General features: G+C 39.6%; 1 protein-coding gene across 2 annotated transcripts in view; it reads right to left on the reverse strand.

The window, feature by feature from the left end:
* Positions 1–19,476, reverse strand: part of rxraa (retinoid X receptor, alpha a) — a 115,456-nt gene that overhangs the window by 23,585 nt on the left and 72,395 nt on the right. For both annotated transcript variants that reach the window (XM_085413560.1, XM_085413561.1), the window contains exons 4-5: positions 6,179–6,329; positions 3,199–3,378 (exon numbers count right to left, since the gene is read on the reverse strand). In XM_085413560.1, coding sequence (XP_085269686.1) covers positions 3,199–3,378; positions 6,179–6,329 — 331 coding nt within the window. The remainder of the gene's footprint in view (positions 1–3,198; positions 3,379–6,178; positions 6,330–19,476) is intronic.

Consider the following 19,476-nt stretch of genomic DNA (forward strand, 5'->3'; position numbering starts at 1 on the left):
GAGGTTTGGCAGTATGCAGCAGACACATGTTTCAAGATGTGCCATTAATCCATTTCTGAAAAAGAAATGCAAAAAAAGGCAAAGTTGAGAACTGGTAAAACAGAGGGAATAAAGTGTAGCACACAAACGGATCATCAAAATGATTCTCCTTTGAACAAGGACGATTACGGGCAATAAAGCCGAACCCAGAGTACCCAGGTTCACCCCAAAGTCAAGATAAGTCAGGTTAAAACCTGCAGCCAAAAAAATCCATTGGTTTGAAGTGCAACTGAATCCCAGAATCTCAATGAGAACTGAAGAGTCAGTGTTTCTCTAAGTTGTATTATGTATTTGTTTGGGGTGGTTTTCTATTTAATACTTGGAAGTAAAAGGTAATTATTATCCAAACACAACGACACCAGATAGTCACGTGAAATTGAATAATTAAGTGTTGTAATTATGTTTGTGTGATGTGAATATTAAAAGCCCGACAAGGGATGAGGGTTAAAAATGAGAAATAGCTAGAAACTCTATGCGCAGCACATCTGTTTCTTGCTCCAATTCAGAACTTGATAGTCTTCATTTCATTGTGTGCTATAACAGCAACAACTACCATGTGACTGTACTGATCACCTGTTCAGTACTATGGAGTCCTTCTATGCACTTCTGTCAGTGTTTTTACTGTCATTATTGAAAGGATCAGAGAGATTAATAATCACTGCCTTATATAAGAACTCACAGATGTCAGCAAATCCCTGGGGGGAAATTGCCAAAATTATTGGAAGTACAAAGAAGTGGAAAATCATGTTTGCTTCAAAAAAATCAACAACAACAAAGAATTGGCACCCAAGAGGGTGGGAAAAAAAGTCTTGTGAGTTTATTTGTTTCTATGGTGGCTGGCACCACATATAAAGCACTGGGGCTCGACCACAAGGCAATTAACACCACGGAAATGAAGCATGAATGATGGCAACGGCGTTAGCTACTTACGTCGGTTATGCCGTAACCCCGACAAAGATTGACTGCAGACGTTTAAATCTTTTAGTCTTAAAGACCAACGTCTGATTTAGAAGAAAAAAGGAGATGGAGCTGAAGATTCTGTTTTCAAGAAAGATGGGATTTGCATTTGCACAGACCCAGTCCATGTTAATAGCCTCTGAAAATGGGAGACTATGGAAAAAAATAAGTGTAATTCCTAAACAGGTAAAAGAAAACTTCTGTTAAACCTTTTGAATTAAAGCTCAAAGTCTCTGGTCAAAGTCTGCAGTCCCAGTAAAATAAATATCTATTTATGTGTAGGTAATGGTTTCCTTTTAAAATAACATTAACACTGAAAAATGACTGAATAATGGTAGAAATTGAATAATGATCTTAAACTGGGTTCGAATAATAGGCCCTATATTTCGTCCCATGTGGCTGATCGAATCTTTGAATGTCTTCCAAAAGGACAGCATTATGTGCACACCATCAGCAGCTTATAACTTTAGGAATGTGGTGCAAATTTTTCATCGTGCTGTGCAACTACAAGACATCATCCAGTTGGAGTACTCAGTTGGAGTATTAAACTTCACATATCTTGCAACATAAGTACAGCATCCATCTTTTGCACTGTGTGAAAAATGAGGTGGCTTACAATAACTAGGTAAGCTGTTCCCCACACCACATGTAAATTTCCAAAAATCATTAGAAGGAGAAAAAGACAAAAAAGGATTCCAGGAAATACAGGAAACATAAACTCGCATAGTTTCATAGTTTAACCGAGAATGTTTTTCTTCAGTCTACATTGCTGAAGTCTCCGTGTGGATTGCCTGCTCTCACAAACCCTCATTTGGTTTCCACGCACAGCCATGTTTGATTCATGGCGCTGAACAGATGAATGCATTCTAAAAAACTAATGCTGCAAGCAGAAAATTCTCTCATTTGAGATGCCGGGTTTTCTAAAAATTTGATGCGTCTCTAACATATGACGTCAGTTACCCTTGACATCGCTTGCTGGGTGAGATACAGTTGGTCTTTGCAGCTCTGCATCACTTGCCAAGTTTATCAAAGTATTCTGTTTTTTCTTTTCTTTGGCCTATAAGAAGTGGAAACTTTGCAAAGAAAAGGAAGGATTACATTTGACATGTCAAAGTATTTTATGTCAACTTCTAGGGTATTTTGAAAGCTCTGTCGTTAATGAAGTCGTAGCTTAAATGAGTATTTGTGTGCAGTGTTGGGTGTAATGCATTCCAAAGTAATGTATATAATGAAATCACATTCTTCAGTAACATAGTAATGTAACGTGCTCTTGTACTAAATTCTATCATTAGATTAAAGTTAAAATGACGTTGTTACTAAAAGTTCTTCAGCTATCTACATGGGAGGCAGATAGAAAGGCGGAAACATAAAACATCAAACAAACTTTCTTTTTTTCCTGTGAACTTGTGCTACAATCAGATCATTTCAGTTTGCGTGCTAGAAGCAGAAAAATGGTGAAGTGGAAGATGGACATTACTGCATCCAGGAAACAAACAACAGCTTTGTACTACTAACATAACTTCGGCTCTTTGCAAAAATCTGCACAGCCAGCATGCTAACGCAAAGCTAAAGCCCAGATATGTGTGCTGGCCCCAGCCCAGCAGTCAGGCCCTAGACTTCAACAGGTAACAAAGGCAGTGATGAGCAGTCACGCTTGCAGCGCTGCAGCTTCCTTTTCAGCCTGTGCATTATAGAATTAAAGTAGAATCGCTGTGGCAATTGCTTTGAAGTGTCTTTGGGCTGTTTTTCAACTTTGCTTTGTTTTTTCAGCTTTGTGTTCATACATAAATACTGAAAGAAAGATCGTATGTGTGTCCTTATTAGAATAGGGATTTGTTTTGGTGTAGCTTAAGTTATATTGTTAACACATTACTGATGAGTAATGTGAAACTGATATATTGAATAATGCAACAGTTATGTACAGCACTTTCATTTCAAGTAATGACTCCGATACTGTTTCTGCACCAGTGTCAAACGCACCAGCAGTTTGAGTGCAAACCAAATTCAGAATACCTCAAAATTCTGGAATCTCAAAATTCAGTATATTTCTACTCACAGAAATGCCAAAAATACATATCATATGGACTTCTGAATGTACTCCTCGGCTACTCACTTCCCCAAAATTGAGCCTTTTAAAAGGAAGATTAATAAAGATAAGGAAATAGGAAAGTGAGACATTATCCTCAACGGTATGTGCTGTACCTTCTCTCTTCATGCCCATGGCTAAACACTTCTGGTAGCGACAGTACTGACAGCGGTTCCTCTGGCGTTTATCAATGACACAGTCTTTGTTGTCACGACAGGTGTAGGTCAGGTCTTTGCGGACAGTCCTTTTGAAGAAACCTTTGCAGCCCTCGCAGCTGTAGACTCCATAGTGTTTACCTGAGGAAAAGGGAAAAGAGATTGTTTGCTTAATGTTAGTTTTTGATCCTTTTTTTGGAAACATAAGGTGACACAGTGCACATGGAATTAGCTGAGTTGGCCGTTTTGCTGCTTCTTCATTAGTACACACCTATGACCTTACCAACTACAACACATTCGCGGAATTTACTGTGATTTCATGAACATGTTATTTACCATTCTGTGGTTACAATAACACAAAGAAATACCCAGGAAACACTTTGAAAGAACAAAACAAAAATTATGATCACAGACCCTTCTACTAACCCTTTGGTAATGAAGGAAAAGAGAGGCTCACTAAAGGGAATATGTGAGGGGGGGGCAGTCTAATATGGTGTTGTCTGACCCTGTTTCTAACAGCTCTTTTTTGTTATTTATGACGGATGGAGTCCATTTGGTTTCTCCAGTGTTGATCAAACTGTTTCTTTGTTATCTCTCTGCTGGGTCAGACCACCAGAGAAGATAAATAAAGCCCCCGAGCACAGCTAAATGAAGCATGACTTGCTATTAAACATTGTTTTGATTTTCCCCCTTGGGTGCACACAGCACCAATGACGCAGGATGACAGTAAAACTGTCCAATGAATTAGATATCCACCTTTATCCAGAGGCTACAAACTTTTCATGGTTATCCCCAGAAAAAAATTAAACACATGGTTATTTGTTGGCAGTGTGGGAAAAAAAGAGATTTAAGACAACTCTACAAAGATGAGTGCTGTGAGAGTCATTTCCTGGGATAACCCGTGGTTATCTGTTCACCCAGGGTTAATGTTCTTGTGGTTCAGGTGGTTAAGCTAGAAGTTGGCCAAATGATAGCCAATGTCTAAGAAAACTCTGGAGCAAGCTATTGTTCTTTGAGAAGCCAAAAAGGTTATTTACAATCTTTATTTATTGTGCAACCTAAAGTGCTACGTGAGAAAGTTTGATTTGGGACAAAAAAAGATTACAGAAATATTAAGGGTGCCAGACTTAAATGGAATTTTATGCCTTTTCTTGTAACACGTTATATTGACTTTGCTTTATTGTTATCGTTACCATCTTTCAGAGACTAATCAAAAAATAGCCTTAAATGACCACCCACCCACCCATCTGTCCATCCATCCGTCCATTACTGCTTATCCATGTTTGGGTCAAGGGGCCAGGAGTCTAAGGAGAGACATCCAGGCCTCCTTCTTCCTGGTCCCTGTCTCTGCCCTTCTAGGGAGACTCCAAGGCATTTCCAAGATAGCTGAGAAATGTAATTTGTCTAGTTTCAGGTCTTTCCCAGTGCTTCCTCCTGAAAATCCACTAAACAGGCTCTGGTTGGGCAAACTCCCATGCACACTCGAATATCCCGAAGAGGTTCCACGATAAAGACAAAAACCACATTGTTTCTCCTGAACACACTGTAGAATATATCTTGTATCTCTATCTGAATATAATTTGCCAGTGTCTGAACTCTAACTGTGTTGAAATGAAAATTAAGAAACTCCAAAATCTGCCTCTACTTGTCCCACTATTCATTGTACTGACTGCTTCACAGTAGGGATGAATGATGAGTTGCGCATGGTCGCCTTCAGACATAGCGCTTTCTTGTTTCAGTAAAAAAGCGATTCAAGGTTAGGTTTCATCCAATCAAGATGATCTTTTGCCACATGATTTAGGTTCCTTTCATGTGCGTTTCTGTTGCTGCCCTCACATGCTTTTTTTTCCAGGAGTGGCTTTTTTCTGGCTTCCCTGTCATTTAGCCCAGATTTTTAAAGAATTCTGATGACTGTTGTCTTTCCAGGAAGCTCTCCCACTCCAACAAGCTGCAGTATGTAGTTCTGCCAGAGCATACTGTGGGGCCATTTTCTGACCGAAGTTCATGTGTGGATCTTCTCCGGAGGTTTCTCCATGTGGTTAGAGCCCAGGCTTGGGCAAGATGCTGTGTAGTCCTGTTTTATTTTAATTGGAAACAGTGCAATGTTATCCAGTCTAAGCTGTTTAGATTTTTTTTAAAATAATCTATTCCATGTCAAGTCTCCCTACAATCTTTTAGAAAACTGCATAAAATTCTTAGAAATTTCTGATTGGGAAGTGATTTGTGAACATGTTCAAATAGTCACCTAAGTGCTAAGCAGTGCTAAATGGACTTACATGGAGACGTTTCACCGCTCATCTGGAGTTCTAAATGATTAGTGGGAATTTCCCAGAATTTTAAATACTGTAGTGTAGAGGTGACTCCATTGTGTCTGCTGCACACTGTTGAAGCAGCTGTTAAAAATTTTAGATGCAGGAGATGCAACATTCATTGTTCATCAATCTGTTGATGAACAATGGCATTCCGATCACTGCATCCAGTTGGATGTTACTGCACCCAGTTGGGGGCAGACATCAGAAGGCCCATTTTGAGTAACTACCTATTTCAGGGTCTTCTCTTGTGTGTTTCTGGTTCTTGTTCCCCTCTACTCTTGTAAACCCCTTCTTATCCCAGAGGTGTAGGGCTCTTATAAACCCATATACTCCAATTTGAAGCTTCTCTCTAAAATGTGTAGTCCAAAAAGCCCCATCCATTTCCACTGACATCCTCCCAAGTGAACTTGGTGTTGCTGTTCACTGCACAGATGTGCTCTGTGAACGTTTCCAGTTCCTGTGTTTTGATTTTCCCCCTTCGCACACCTACCTTTAAAAACAGTAATCTCCAGTGAAAATAACCTTAGCCATTACCAGTTCTCAAAAAGATTTCTGACAAGGTCAATTCTGACATTGAATTATTTTCATGCTTCCTTTGCAGACAGTCATCACAGTCTGATGTCACTCACCTGAGGAGCGGTCACCGCAGATGGCGCAGATGTGTTTGGTGAGTGACAGAGCTGTGCTCGAGGGCTGGGCAGGCACCTTCATCACGCCGTTGAGGCCCAGTGGAGGCTTTATGTCCTCCGTACTGCTGACAGAGTTCATTGGAGAGTTCAGCTGGAACATCAACACACAGAAACACACACGCCGACAAGTCACAATGCAGCCCGCTAAACTCAAAACATCAAAATCGCACAAGCACCGTCAAATAAATCACATAAGCTTAAGGTCAAATTCAACAAGAAGATTATACACAATAAGGACATTACATGAAACTGGAGTCATGTCACTCAGGGAGTACTGAACAATCTGAAATGTACAAAACAAAAGCCATATTAAGACTACTGATGCGTAATATAGATGGTCAGCAGCCCTAGCAACACCTCTTTTTTCCTCTGTCATTTCTCCCTTTCACTCTCCTCCCTCCTGTTCCCCTCATTTTCAGATCTAAATCTGGCGCAGCAGGATCCTGCACCACTCAACCCCAGGAACTCTTTTATTCATGCTCTCAACAAGCCCTGCTGGCTCCAAAATGTTCAGCGATAGCATAACTCTACTGCAAAATTGAACAGTACAGCAGAATAAAGAGACAGCATTTGTTTTAGCAGCAGCGCAACTGCAGCCCTAAGTCTAACTTCAATAGTTGCCTGTGTCTCTCTCTCTGAAGGAGCTTTGATACAATTCATCCAAAAATGACCCCTCTTTGCTTTCTGCTGAAAGTGAAAAGCAAGGGGGAGGCTAATTATTATAACAAGCTACACGCTGTTTCCAGAGGAGATAAACGTTAAGGGGAAATGTATAAATTATTCACTAAATATACTGGATGGAACAGAAACAAGCCAACTATTAGTGGGAAAAAAATGACTTCATGAAAAAAAGTAAAAGCACTAGTCTGATTGACTGTGCTAAAACCACAGTAATTTTACATGATGGTAAGAAAGGGGGAAGGAAAACTGCATATAGTCAGACAAGTAGATTCTCCACAGGCACATTCATAACAGAGGGATGAGAGACAGAACACTATTGGCAGAGCAGAGCCAGATGTGTTTTTATTAAGTTACCACACATGAGAAATGTCTTATAGCACAAACACTTTCTGAGTTAAAATTAAGTTCATACTGTTGCAGAGAAACCCTGTCTATATCTGCTGGGATTAGGAATGACAGAAAAGCCATTTACATCTTATGATGACAGGGCTAACATATTTTGTCACTCTAAAACACACCCTAAGCTGTGTTTACACTCATCTGACAAAAGTACATTAAGAGCATAATGGAAGAACATAGAAAAGTATACATCAGGGCAAACAATGCCCTTTATTAGACGCACAGGACATAAACCAAACAGCCACTGAGTTAATATGCATGTTGGTAAGTGGTTACACAACTACAGTTGTAGCTGTGGAATATCTTTATAACTGGGAATTACAGAATCTCAGGTTTACATTGCTACAATTCATAGAAATATCACTTAGATTATACATGAAACTAATTAGAATATTAGCTAAAAATGCCTTGAAATTAAAATGGGTATTATTCTGTTTTTATTCAGAGTACACGAGTAAAGGTGGTAGACTTAAAAACTTTCAGGAAAAAAAAAAAGAGAAGAAATGTTTTAAGTGATTTTTTGCAAAATCACATTTATTGGATACACACGTGTGTCCCGGTGAGCACCAAATGGATTTTTGATCCACATATTGTTAAAAGCAAAATCATACTGAAAACTTAAAAGAAACAGACGGGCTGAAAATCAAAGGAGCTGTAGCTGAGATATACTGAATTTTAGTGAAGGGTCAAGCTCCAACAACCCTCCAGTCCAGAGTTCCCATATTTGAACTCATCAGCATGTTTCATAAGAAAAGAAAGTCAAGGAACAAAGCTCCTCTAGAACCATGGACAATATATCAGTTTAATTTATTTTTATTTCTCTATGTATTTTTACAGATCATGTATCATAATGATAAGGCAGATAAGATATGCATACAAAAAGACTTTTATATGCAGCTTATATGTAAATATGTAAATAACTACATACTCAAATTGCAAGTACACACGGCCAAGATACTACCTGCACTGCACACAAACTGTATACAAGCCACTGTGGCATGTCACCTTCAACAGATTACACACCCTAAAATCTGATCCCTCTTTAATGCTGAAAAAAAATGTTAGCTGTGCCAAATACATACATATTGCTGGAAGCTACAATACACCATGCTTCCATTGAGAGAAATATTCAAGCCCATGGTGATTTGCCATCACATCAAATAGGAAATACTAGATGTCTCCTGCATCATTTTACACATATTTCCAGAGAATTCAGCATGACATATGGGGTGTCATGGGAACTTGGGAAACTGAGTTGAATTTCAAAATTATAGCTTACATAAGTTAGAATGTTTGGCTGTGTGAATGATGGATTAACTTGGGAGGGAGGGATGAGTGAGTTAAAAAGGCTAAACCTCCTTTCACCATAAGGAAATGTTTAGTTTACACCCTGGCACTCACCACTGGCCTGAGCCATGCACACAAACAAACACACGCATACAGAGGCACACACAGACAGCCTCAGTTGGAAAAAAAAGGTTACCATCCTGCACAGTTTCTTATAGTACTTTAGACATCAAATAAAGGTTAAAAAGGAAACATTGTAGAAAAACACAATACAATGCAGAATTTCAAGGGACACTAAAGGTCAGCAATGCATGCAATTCAATATCTGAATCAACTCCTGGGAGTCAAAGCTGATGTCATTGTTTTCTTCCAGTATAAGGCCACGTGATAGGAGCGTGACGAATCAATTAAGGATATGCAGTGGCTTACAAGATGCAATCAGCCAGAAAAAGTTGGTATAATTTTTGCATCTGGTTTTCAAGCTAAAAAAAATGTCAGTGTTCATTGTGTATCTACTTATAGCAGAGCTTATCAAACTTTCAAATACCCCCCCAAAAAAGTTTGCAACACCAGTCCCACCAATCCTTGCAGAATCTTACTAAAATAAATATCTTCAAAACTGGATTTAAAAGAAAAACATCCCGTTTGTTTTCCATCATTAGATGATATTCATTCAGATGAACTTCTTTTCATATCGTTCCCCTGGTTATCCAAGCAAGCCAAAAACCCAACTCCCCACTGAGGTTCAATGCCCCACCAGGGGGCCTGTCACACAGTCTGTGGAACACCATGGTTTAAGGGGTCCTAAAACAAAGACCTAGTGTTGATGCTAGTGGTAACTGTGAGAAAGAAAAAAATAAATAGAAAAGATTAGTTTGGATATAGCCTCAAATTTGCAGGACAAAAAGGATACAGGGATATACCTGCATCGCTTTGGCAGCACGTGAACACACCCACATCTATGCAAGTTTATCCACATGCATGCACAAACCCACATCATGAGGTCTTACCTCAGTTAAACGCCTGAGTCTAGTCCTTTCCCCTGGAGTGCAGCACTAACAGAGCTGTCTTCCTGACTGAGACAGTCTCTATCAAACCCTCTTTCTCCCTGACAGAAAAGATTCTTCCCTCTTACAATCTATTTTCAGTGAACCTGCAACTCAATCTCAGCAACACTGCTCCCCAACAGTGGGGTGGGCAGGCTAGGGGGGGGACTTTTCTTTTCCTTCTGCCCATGGCGATGGAGACAAGGCAGGGAGATTAAAGTGGCTCAGGACTAGTTCTGGAAATAGAATATATGCACCCGCCCTTACAGCACACACACGTATGTGAACCATTGCAGGGAGGTATGCCAGTTGTGTGTACAGCTCAGGGAAACCCCACTAACAAGCCTCTCTTTAGACACCAAAGAGACACTTTAAGGACAAGAAAGCTTAAAACAGACGAGGGTCATTTAAAATCCAAGACTTTTCAACGTAACACACGATTCCCTGCAGAACAATGTACAAAACAAAAGAGACCTGAAATGGTCTAACTAAATTACACATTTTTTCTCTCTCTGCAGGTGTTACATAACATGTTGTGGAGGGCATTCCAGTGATACATCCAGTACAGTGGGGGTCTGTGTCTGCTTGAGGGTGTCAGATTCTGCACTGAACTGATATGCATGATTATATGTTCTGTGCCACCTGCTGGCTCCAGCATTCTGCTGTAACATTCAAACATTAGGCTAAAGGTGATGAATTAATAGTTCTACAAATATGAATGGAAAAGCGACAGAAAGTATCAGTGGCTGCATGGAAATATATAAAAAACAGCACGTAAAAAGTTATTTATAAGTGTTACTTTGGTTTGGAATTACAAAAACACTATGACACATTGTGCCAAACAAGTGTTTTTTTATGTTGGGTCATGATAGCAACACATATGTGTGGTTCATTACAGTGAAGAAAAAACAAACAAACTAGAGGTGCACCAATCGATTCTCCGGGGACCAACATGGGACGATTTCCGACCAGTTAGCCTCCAGTATGGACACTTATGAACTGGTCCATTTTGTGGGTGCAAAACATGCACACAATGGTGCAGGTAAATCTCACACACACACTTATAGCCACACACTATCATGTTAGTGTGGAAGTTACCCAAAGTAATCTATGGCACACCACCACAAAAACGCTCAAACCAACAAACCATATACCCGATCATCCCCTGTGCATTTTAAAGAAACTACAAAGGAAAAGTGGCTAAAACTAAAGCTATCCAGAGCTCAAAGTGAGACACAAGCCAGCAACCTAAAGTATGTGGTAAGAACAAAGGATGAAAGCACAAATTTAGAAACAAGTGAGAAATAGAAAAGATTTGACAATGAAGCACCTGCCCTGTTATATGTTAAAGGAATAAACACACTGGAAAATGATTTAAGCACCTGACATTTGCTTTGTTACATAAATCAGTACAAATTGTAGTTTAATAATTCATTTTATTTTGAAAATAAAAATTGGAATTGGCCAATAAAACTGCAATCAGTTCATTTTTAAGTGAAACCAAAGTTTTACTATGTGACAGCAGCCAAAAACAGTACATCATGGCCTTTATTACACCAATATATACTCCAGTTACAAAGTACAAAATATCCAATCATGAACCAGTGATCTCAAAAACTAAATATACTACAAAAAGATAAATGACAATACAATAAATTATAATATTTTATTATTGAAACCATAAAGAAAAAAAAACAATAGTTCAACAAAATAACGATGAAGAGAAAAAAAAAAGTGTATTAGTGCAGCTCACATTACTCATAATTCATTTTAACAGAAATAACAGAATATTCTTGCCAGCTGAACAGCCCCTGTGAACTATTAATATTCTATGACAATACATGGCGGTGGAAATCTAAAGAAAGGAGCGTCCCCTGAGCGAACACAGGACAAAAGAGAAAGAAGAGTAGAGACAGTAGAGGCCTGTGCTTAAGATGAGCTTAGCTCGATTCAGAGAGTCAGAGCACAGAGTTTGCTCGTAAAGATACTTCAAAAGGAGACATCAAATCCTCATGCACCACTCCTTAATGCACAATCCTCATGTGGAACTTCAGTTACTTTGCTGTTCAAGGGCACCTTTGTTAATACAGAGAAAGTTATCTTCACTGGGTCTTTTCAAAAACGCCCTTATAGAATTTCTTCATAAGGTTTTCCATTAAAGAGCGGCACAACATGACCACGAACTGAATGTTCTACTTCACAACCCACTGTTTCCGATCACACTCCTGACACTTGTTCCGCTCCCTCTACTGTGCTTTGCTTAAGAATTATTAATTTTTGTAACTTTAATTTATTTCTGCTTTAAGGCATGAAACTGAAACTATCTGCAGCTAGAATGTAAAAGCAAGGAAGTGTGAGTGGACCTGATACAAATCTGCTGTTGACACGAGATGAAGTCTAACCAGCTGTCGACTGAGAGGTGAGGACAGGGGATCAGGTAATGATCTAGCCTAATGATAACCCCGAGTCCCCTTTCACCTCTGACACATTGTGACAATCACTTCCTTCTAAAAGAACACTTATCTTGGGACTCGTGCAAAGCATGGGTGGAATGAGTGAGAACTTTCCTCTCATCGCTGTGTTGTGTGTGTGAGTGCTATCTTGACATGCATCAACAGAGACGGGGTATCAGGTTTCACACAGGGAGGATGTGGTGATGGACCCCTCTTCTGTAGCCTGTGGGCTTTAGCCACAGTTAGATAACTTATGAGAGATCTTAAAGACACTTTTTTTGAACGCAAACAGCTCACATAACAAAAACTAATCAACGGACACATGCACAGCACAGCTCATGCAGTCATTTGTGGATGAACTCTGGGATCCTCTGCGAATAGGTCCTGTCATGTAACAGCAAATTACATGAGTCATGCTCAGGATGAGGAAACAGGAAGGAAAGGCAAATTCTAGCTATTACAGTATACACTGTATGACCATCATGATTACATCCAGCACTCTCAGAATTACTGTCAAAAAGACATTTTTTGGCCTATGTAATGGAAAAATGTCTGTATACTTTATGCTTCTACAGACTGCAGTACATAATGTGTACTTACATTGTACTTACATTAAGCTTTCTAAATACACAGTAATTAAAAAGCACCGTGTTACCATTATATTCACCCCTACATAGTCACTGCATTGGCCTATTTCAAAAAGAACAAAATGTTATAACAGGAAACAATAATGTGACTATTTTTTGAACTGCTTACTTAGCTGAAGCCTTGGTGATTGCATGTGGAAACCTTGTATTTATGGAGGCTTTTAGCATAACAGTGAATAATTAAGTCTCCCTCAAAAGTCTCAGTGAACGAAAGGAATCAATGAAAAATAAAAAAAGGATCCCTCACTTACACATGGGATCACAACGTGGCCATAATTTATGTATTTTAATAGCTTATTAAGTGAATACATACATTATTTATCAACCATTAAATAAAGCCTTTGGTTACAAAATATAAATCCTTCCTAAGTATGTCTTTTTGTAAAATAGCTCCGTGATTATTGTCACTAAGCTCTATTAAAACGCTCTCCCTACTCTCTCCCAGTAGAATTTAGCAGAAGCAGACATTATTCCAGACAGCTTGGAGGTTTCTAACACTCGCACCATGCTGTGCCATAGCAGATAAAATGAATCATCGCAAGCACTGCCAGCTTATGTGTGTGTGTGTGCGTGTTTTGACAGAAACTTTTGTTGCAGTGAAAAAAAGAGGATATTAAGCCTATCAGTGCTGTGGAAGCAGTGAGCCTTGCAGCAGTGAAGCTGGAATACACACAGTAACTTGCAGCTGTTGTCTCACCTCAGAATGGCACTGCTGGGCATGGATTTTGTCTAAGTGTTTTTGGAATCTATTGGAGTTTTTGCACATACTGGGGTGGGTTCACGGCATGAGTGGATCTATGTGTCTATGTGGATATTAGAGATGGACCATCCGATATTACGTATCGGTATCGGTCCGATACTGACCTAAATTACTGGATCGGATATCGGAGAAAAATAAAAAATGTAATCCGATCCATTAAATATCACGAAAGCACCTCACAAAACTTGCAACACGCCGTAACTCACCTCAGAACGTTAGCACGTTGGAGCAGTATGCATCACGTGATAGAGCGGCTGTGGCATGCGGGACCTGTCGGTGGTCTGGATAGCATGTGGAGCTTCGCTAGCAACCCGGCATTTCATCTCCGACAAAGTTATCCCGAGAGAAGTAAAGCAAGTGTGTAAGTCCATCTCTGAATGTTTGTAAAGCATTCCCACGTTAAGCTTAACAAGCGACTGCCTCTTCTTGCTGCTACTTCAATCATGAAACTGCTTAATGATCAGCTGATCGGCTTTTCTGTCGCGAGTCCGTGACTCTAGTTTGCTTTTGGCCCACTTTGCACCAGAAAGAGGAAACCAGCGGCTGAACAACAGCAGCACGTTTAAGCTTGATCAGCTATTGTTAGAATGTATTTAATATTACTTTCTACTCCAGGATCTTTTTCTACGTAGCTGACGCTGGCAACTGTGCAGGGGCGGATCTAGCAAAGTTTAGCCAGGGGGGCCGATAGGGCATGAACAGGGAAAAGACATACTTTTCTTTCTTATTCTCATTTAAAATGTCTAGCTTTTAATAAATAATTATCTGACACCCAAAGTTTTAATTTGATGTAAAATGAATAGAAGTCAATTACTGTATATAGTAACTATTAAGTCTAATATACACTCAACAAAAATATAAACGCAACACCTTTGTTACTGCTCCCATTCCCCATGGGATGGACGTAGAGACCTAAAATTCAGTCCAGATACACAATATAACCATCCCTCCCAAACAGTGGTCACAAATCAGTCCAAATGTGTGGTAGTGGGCACATCTGCCATATTGAGATAATCCATCCCACCTCACAGGTGTGCCACATCAGGATGCTGATCTGACATCATGAGTAGTGCACAGGTGTACCTCAGACTGCCCACAACAAAAGGCCACTCTGGAATGTGCAGTTTTTTGCGCTATTGGGGGTCTGGGGACCCAGAACCGGTCAGTATCTGGTGTGACCACCATTTGCCTCATGCAGTGCAACACATCGTCGCATGGAGTCTATCAGATTGTCAATTGTGGCCTGTGGAATGTTGGTCCACTCCACTTCAATGGCTGTGCGAGGTTGTTGGATATTCGTGGGAACTGGTACACGCTGTCGTATACGACGGTCAAGCACATCCCGAACATGCTCAATGGGTGACATGTCCGGTGAGTATGCTGGCCATGCAAGAACTGGGACATTCTCAGCTGCCATCTGCCCTGAACAATGTGAACCATGATTCATCCGTGAAGCGCACACCTCTCCAACGTGCCAGACGCCATCGAATGTGAGCATTTGCCCACACAAGTCTGTTACGGCGACGAGCTGGAGTCAGGTCAAGACCCCGATGAGGACGACGGGCATGCAGTTGAGCGTCCCTGAGACGGTTTCTGACAGTTTTTGCAGAAATTGTTTGGTTGTGCAAACCAATTGTTCCAGCAGCTGTCTGGGTGGCTGGTCTCAGACGATCTTGGAGGTGAACCTGCTGGATGTGGAGGTCCTGGGCTGGTGTGGTTACACGAGGTCTGCGGTTGTGAGGCCGGTTGGATGTGCTGCCATATTCTCTGAAACGCCTGTGGAGACGGCTTATGGTTGAGAAATGAACATTCAATGCACGGGCGACAGATCTGGTTGACATTCCTGCTGTCAGCATGCCAGTTGCACGCTCCCTCATTGCTTGTGGCATCTGTGGCATTTTGCTGTGAGACAAAACTGCACATTCCAGGGTGGCCTTTTGTTGTGGGCAGTCTGAGGTACACCTGTGCACTACTCATGATGTCAGATCAGCATCCTGATGTGGCACACCTGTGAGGTGGGATGGATTATCTCAATATGGCAGATGTGCCCACTACCACACATTTGGACTGATTTGTGACCACTGTTTGGGAGGGATGGTTATATTGTGTATCTGGACTGAATTTTAGGTCTCTACGTCCATCCCATGGGGAATGGGAGCAGTAACAAAGGTGTTGCGTTTATATTTTTGTTGAGTGTATATACCCTAGTAAGCTATAGTACTTTTTCCTTTGGGAAGGTACCATCTGTGCAGTCTGCAATTTTGTTGAAGAAAGATGTTGAATCTATTTAATATTTCTTGAAAAATAATTGATTTCTGTGCATTTTTTTTTCACACTGCATCAAATTAAGGTTGATTACGTCGATTAAGCATCATGAGGTGGAGCGTGAGGGGTGGTTCCCTATTTTTTATTTATTTATTTTTATTGTTGCTGGGAGTTGGAACCCTATTAGTTAGGTTGCTTAATATATATGCTAAGTACTCTTTAAAATACCAGAATAGGGAGGATGGTGTAGGTTTAAGTTTATTAGATTGATCAGTATTGCTGAACTATGAAATATTTTTTTTTGCATACAGGTATAACAGAATAGCTTTAGTGTAGTTGTTGTTTTAAACTTGAGTATGAACTTATACAAAATGCAGCAAGATATTTAAAAAACAGTTTTGTTGATTAAAAAACACTATATCGGATTCATATCGGTATCGGCAGATATCCAAATTTATGATATCGGTATCGGTATCGGACATAAAAAAGTGGTATCGTGCCATCTCTAGTGGATATATGAATTTCTGGAGTTACATGCAAGCACAAGCGTGCATTATCATTTGGTCTCCATGTACATGTGTAAGTGTGTCGTTCTGGCTTTGCGTGGGTGTTGATGAGCATACAGCAAAAGCCAGGGTGTTTCCTGCATAGAGAAATTGTTGGTGCCACCCAACGATGTTTTAATCAGAGCCACCAGAATTTAGTTTCAATAATTATTTTAATTAATAATCAATTTGATTGAGTTTGCATGAAATTCAGAAGATATATGCAGCATAAAACTTGAATTATTATTTTTTGATTAGTGTGTGACCTAGAATGCAAATACTCTGCATATATACATTTATAATGGCCAATGATAAAATTGTCTTATTCCAAGGGAAAAAAACAACAACAAAGAAAACAAAAACAAAAAAAACCTCAGTTTTTGCAACCTTTGAATAAACATGTATTTCTAACTGATAAAATGAGCTACATGCTGTAATACTGTCTGACTATTGAAAATTAGAGATGCACTAAATGATCACCCAGCAACTACAATCATATGTATTTGACAGGCTGCGATGGGCTGATTAATCTTAGATAAAGATTCTGTGCTAATCCGTCATAGCTTGACATGCACTTGTCCGGAAATGTAACTAAATATAGGAAAATATGTCACAACAACTGCAATATCTGTGCTAGATGGAAATATGTCGTGCAAAAGACAAAAAATTAAACACAAATTGAATTATGTAAACTGCGAATGCCAACAGCCAATTATCTAACAATATATCATTTCCTATTTCCTCATTTTGATAGCACTGAAAATAAACGTAGGTGACTACAAAGTCTTTTAATGATTTATTTGAGCTGTTCTCTTTGTTGCAATATTAAAATGACTGTTGTGACATCAAATAAAAAAAAAAAAAACAGGAAATGGGGGCACAAGTTTGAATGTATTTTGGATTTTTTTTCCTAATCTAGTCAGCAGGCCAGACTTCAAAATTATTGAATTATCAAATTATCAGATTTATTATCAAAATCTGGCAAGAAAATTGCAACTGATGCATGTCTACAGAAAATGTATGAATAATGTGCTGCACTTGCACTTGAGTTGTCTGCCATTCAGTATTCCCATATCACACTCTTTGTGAGAAACTATTTCAAAAACTGTACACTGGCATGTCCTCTTTGTTGTAAAGATGGGTCACTATCTTACATTTCACTTCGAGATGGATAAAGACATATTTTTGCTTTCAAGACAGGCACCAGTCCAGAGATTAATGCTCTAGTGATTACGTTATCAGTGTAGCTTTTTAGGTGTTTCCTACCGTGCACCATAAAAATGAACAAAATTATATGTCTTTTATCAAATAACACATAATCTGGCAGCAATTTAAAGACCATTTCAGTGTAAAACCACCAATGAATTTAGCAGTGTTTTGCAAGTCATTTAGTTACATTTCCATTTTCCACCATTTGGCGGATAATGTGATGACAAATCCAACTGCTTTTAAATGATGAGTCTTTTACTTGGGTAATAGTATTAGTGTCAGGCAACTGGATTCCCTTTTACTTTCCATGGCCGACAACAAGTAAACAAGTACTTTATTGATGACTGTTTCCGACTGATTAGCTCCCTAATCCTAAACAAGATGTTGGGTGATCAACACCAATTCTGCCAGAATGAGGTTTGATACTGAACATCTGACATTTGCAAGATTAAACTAATCTGTTTCAACACTCTTTTCATAGAAAATGTCAGCCTTGCCTTCTTTGTGTAACACATCTTTCATTTTTAGTTATGAATGCTGAAGAAAATAATTTATTATAGGACTGTAAAGAGTTTATAAATATAAAATGACTAATATCTGTGCATGACTTCAAGTTTTACAGGCGCCTGGGCAGTGACAAAAGTAGAATTAGTCATACAGAAAGTGTCATTACACTTCACAGACATACCACAGCGTACATGTCTGTCCACAGGCTGCATTGAGTTGCTGTAATATCACACCAGCAGATGCAATTAAAGCCCTGAAGGGATTATTTCAAGCTTTAAAATAAAAGTGTGCCCTCAAGGCATTCAAACAACAATGTCTAGAGCCTGCACTATGAGGCTGCACCGTGAAACTTAAGCCTAACGTTAGCATTTCAATCCCTTATAGCTCCTACCTCCTAAATGGCCCAACTCCTGTGTGGCACAACACAAGCAGAACACACACAGGCCCAAGCTTTATCACACAATCCATCAGCTATTGAAGCCTTGTAAAATAAAAAGTTATGGAAAAAATAACAAAAATAAGATCACTAATAAAAAGCAAACAAAGGAGAGGGGCTTTAACGTAACTCTTTGTCGAACTATTTTCTATAAAATCTGCATTCTCCCCATCAACACAATGTATTAATCATTTGCTTTAATTCCGTCAGAACTGCACTGCATCTTTACCTTTATAGTGCTATGGGAAAAAGTGAGCGCTAAATTGGTTTCAAAGTTTTCCTTAACACATCTAAGCTTTGATTGGCGTTAGAGAGCCTTGATTGCTCCCCTAAGACCTTACACACAGTTCTTTTCTACAGCCATGGAGCCATGATGTCATGCAAAGTCCATCAAAGACCACAGCAGTGGAAGGGACCTTTATTACTCCCACAGAGAAAGGGGCTAAGGTCCACCTCTCTCTCTCTTTCACTTGAATGTGCTGTGTTTCAGGCTCCTAGCAACACAAACGCCTAAACACGATGTACTGAAAAGTGGCACATGACATCACGGCCGCCGCTCATTTATAATTTATTAAACGCGTGTTCCATTTCTTGTAAAACATTTACACCTTTTTCACATTTGTGTTGTTGAGTCCAGAAACAGTCGAGCTTAATGTGTATTTTGAAAGCCTTACTGTGAGACACTGGTCTGTTGTTGGTTTAGGATTTGCTGCGAGGTTTCAGTGGGAGGACAGAACCCAGAGGGGTACAGACTGCGTCTGGAAAATGGTAGCCAGCCATGGTTCTATGATAAAGAACCCCTTTTTCCCAACAGCCAGACAATTCTCCTCATTGTCACTGCAAGTGTGAACTGTGTTCCAACCACTATAATCCCTTCCATGTGTTTGGGTAGTTGCGGTGTCTGTGATCGGGGGACGGTCTGTCTTCTCAGTAAGTTCAAGCCTACAGACATAACCACTGATGAGTTTGATACTAAGAAGCACGACTACGGTTTGCCAACACA

The sequence above is a fragment of the Rhamphochromis longiceps genome, linkage group LG7 (assembly GCF_057381845.1).
Source record: "Rhamphochromis longiceps isolate RC_006_pf linkage group LG7, R_longiceps_female_GT1.1, whole genome shotgun sequence".
In the NCBI taxonomy this organism is placed as follows: Eukaryota; Metazoa; Chordata; class Actinopteri; order Cichliformes; family Cichlidae; genus Rhamphochromis; species Rhamphochromis longiceps.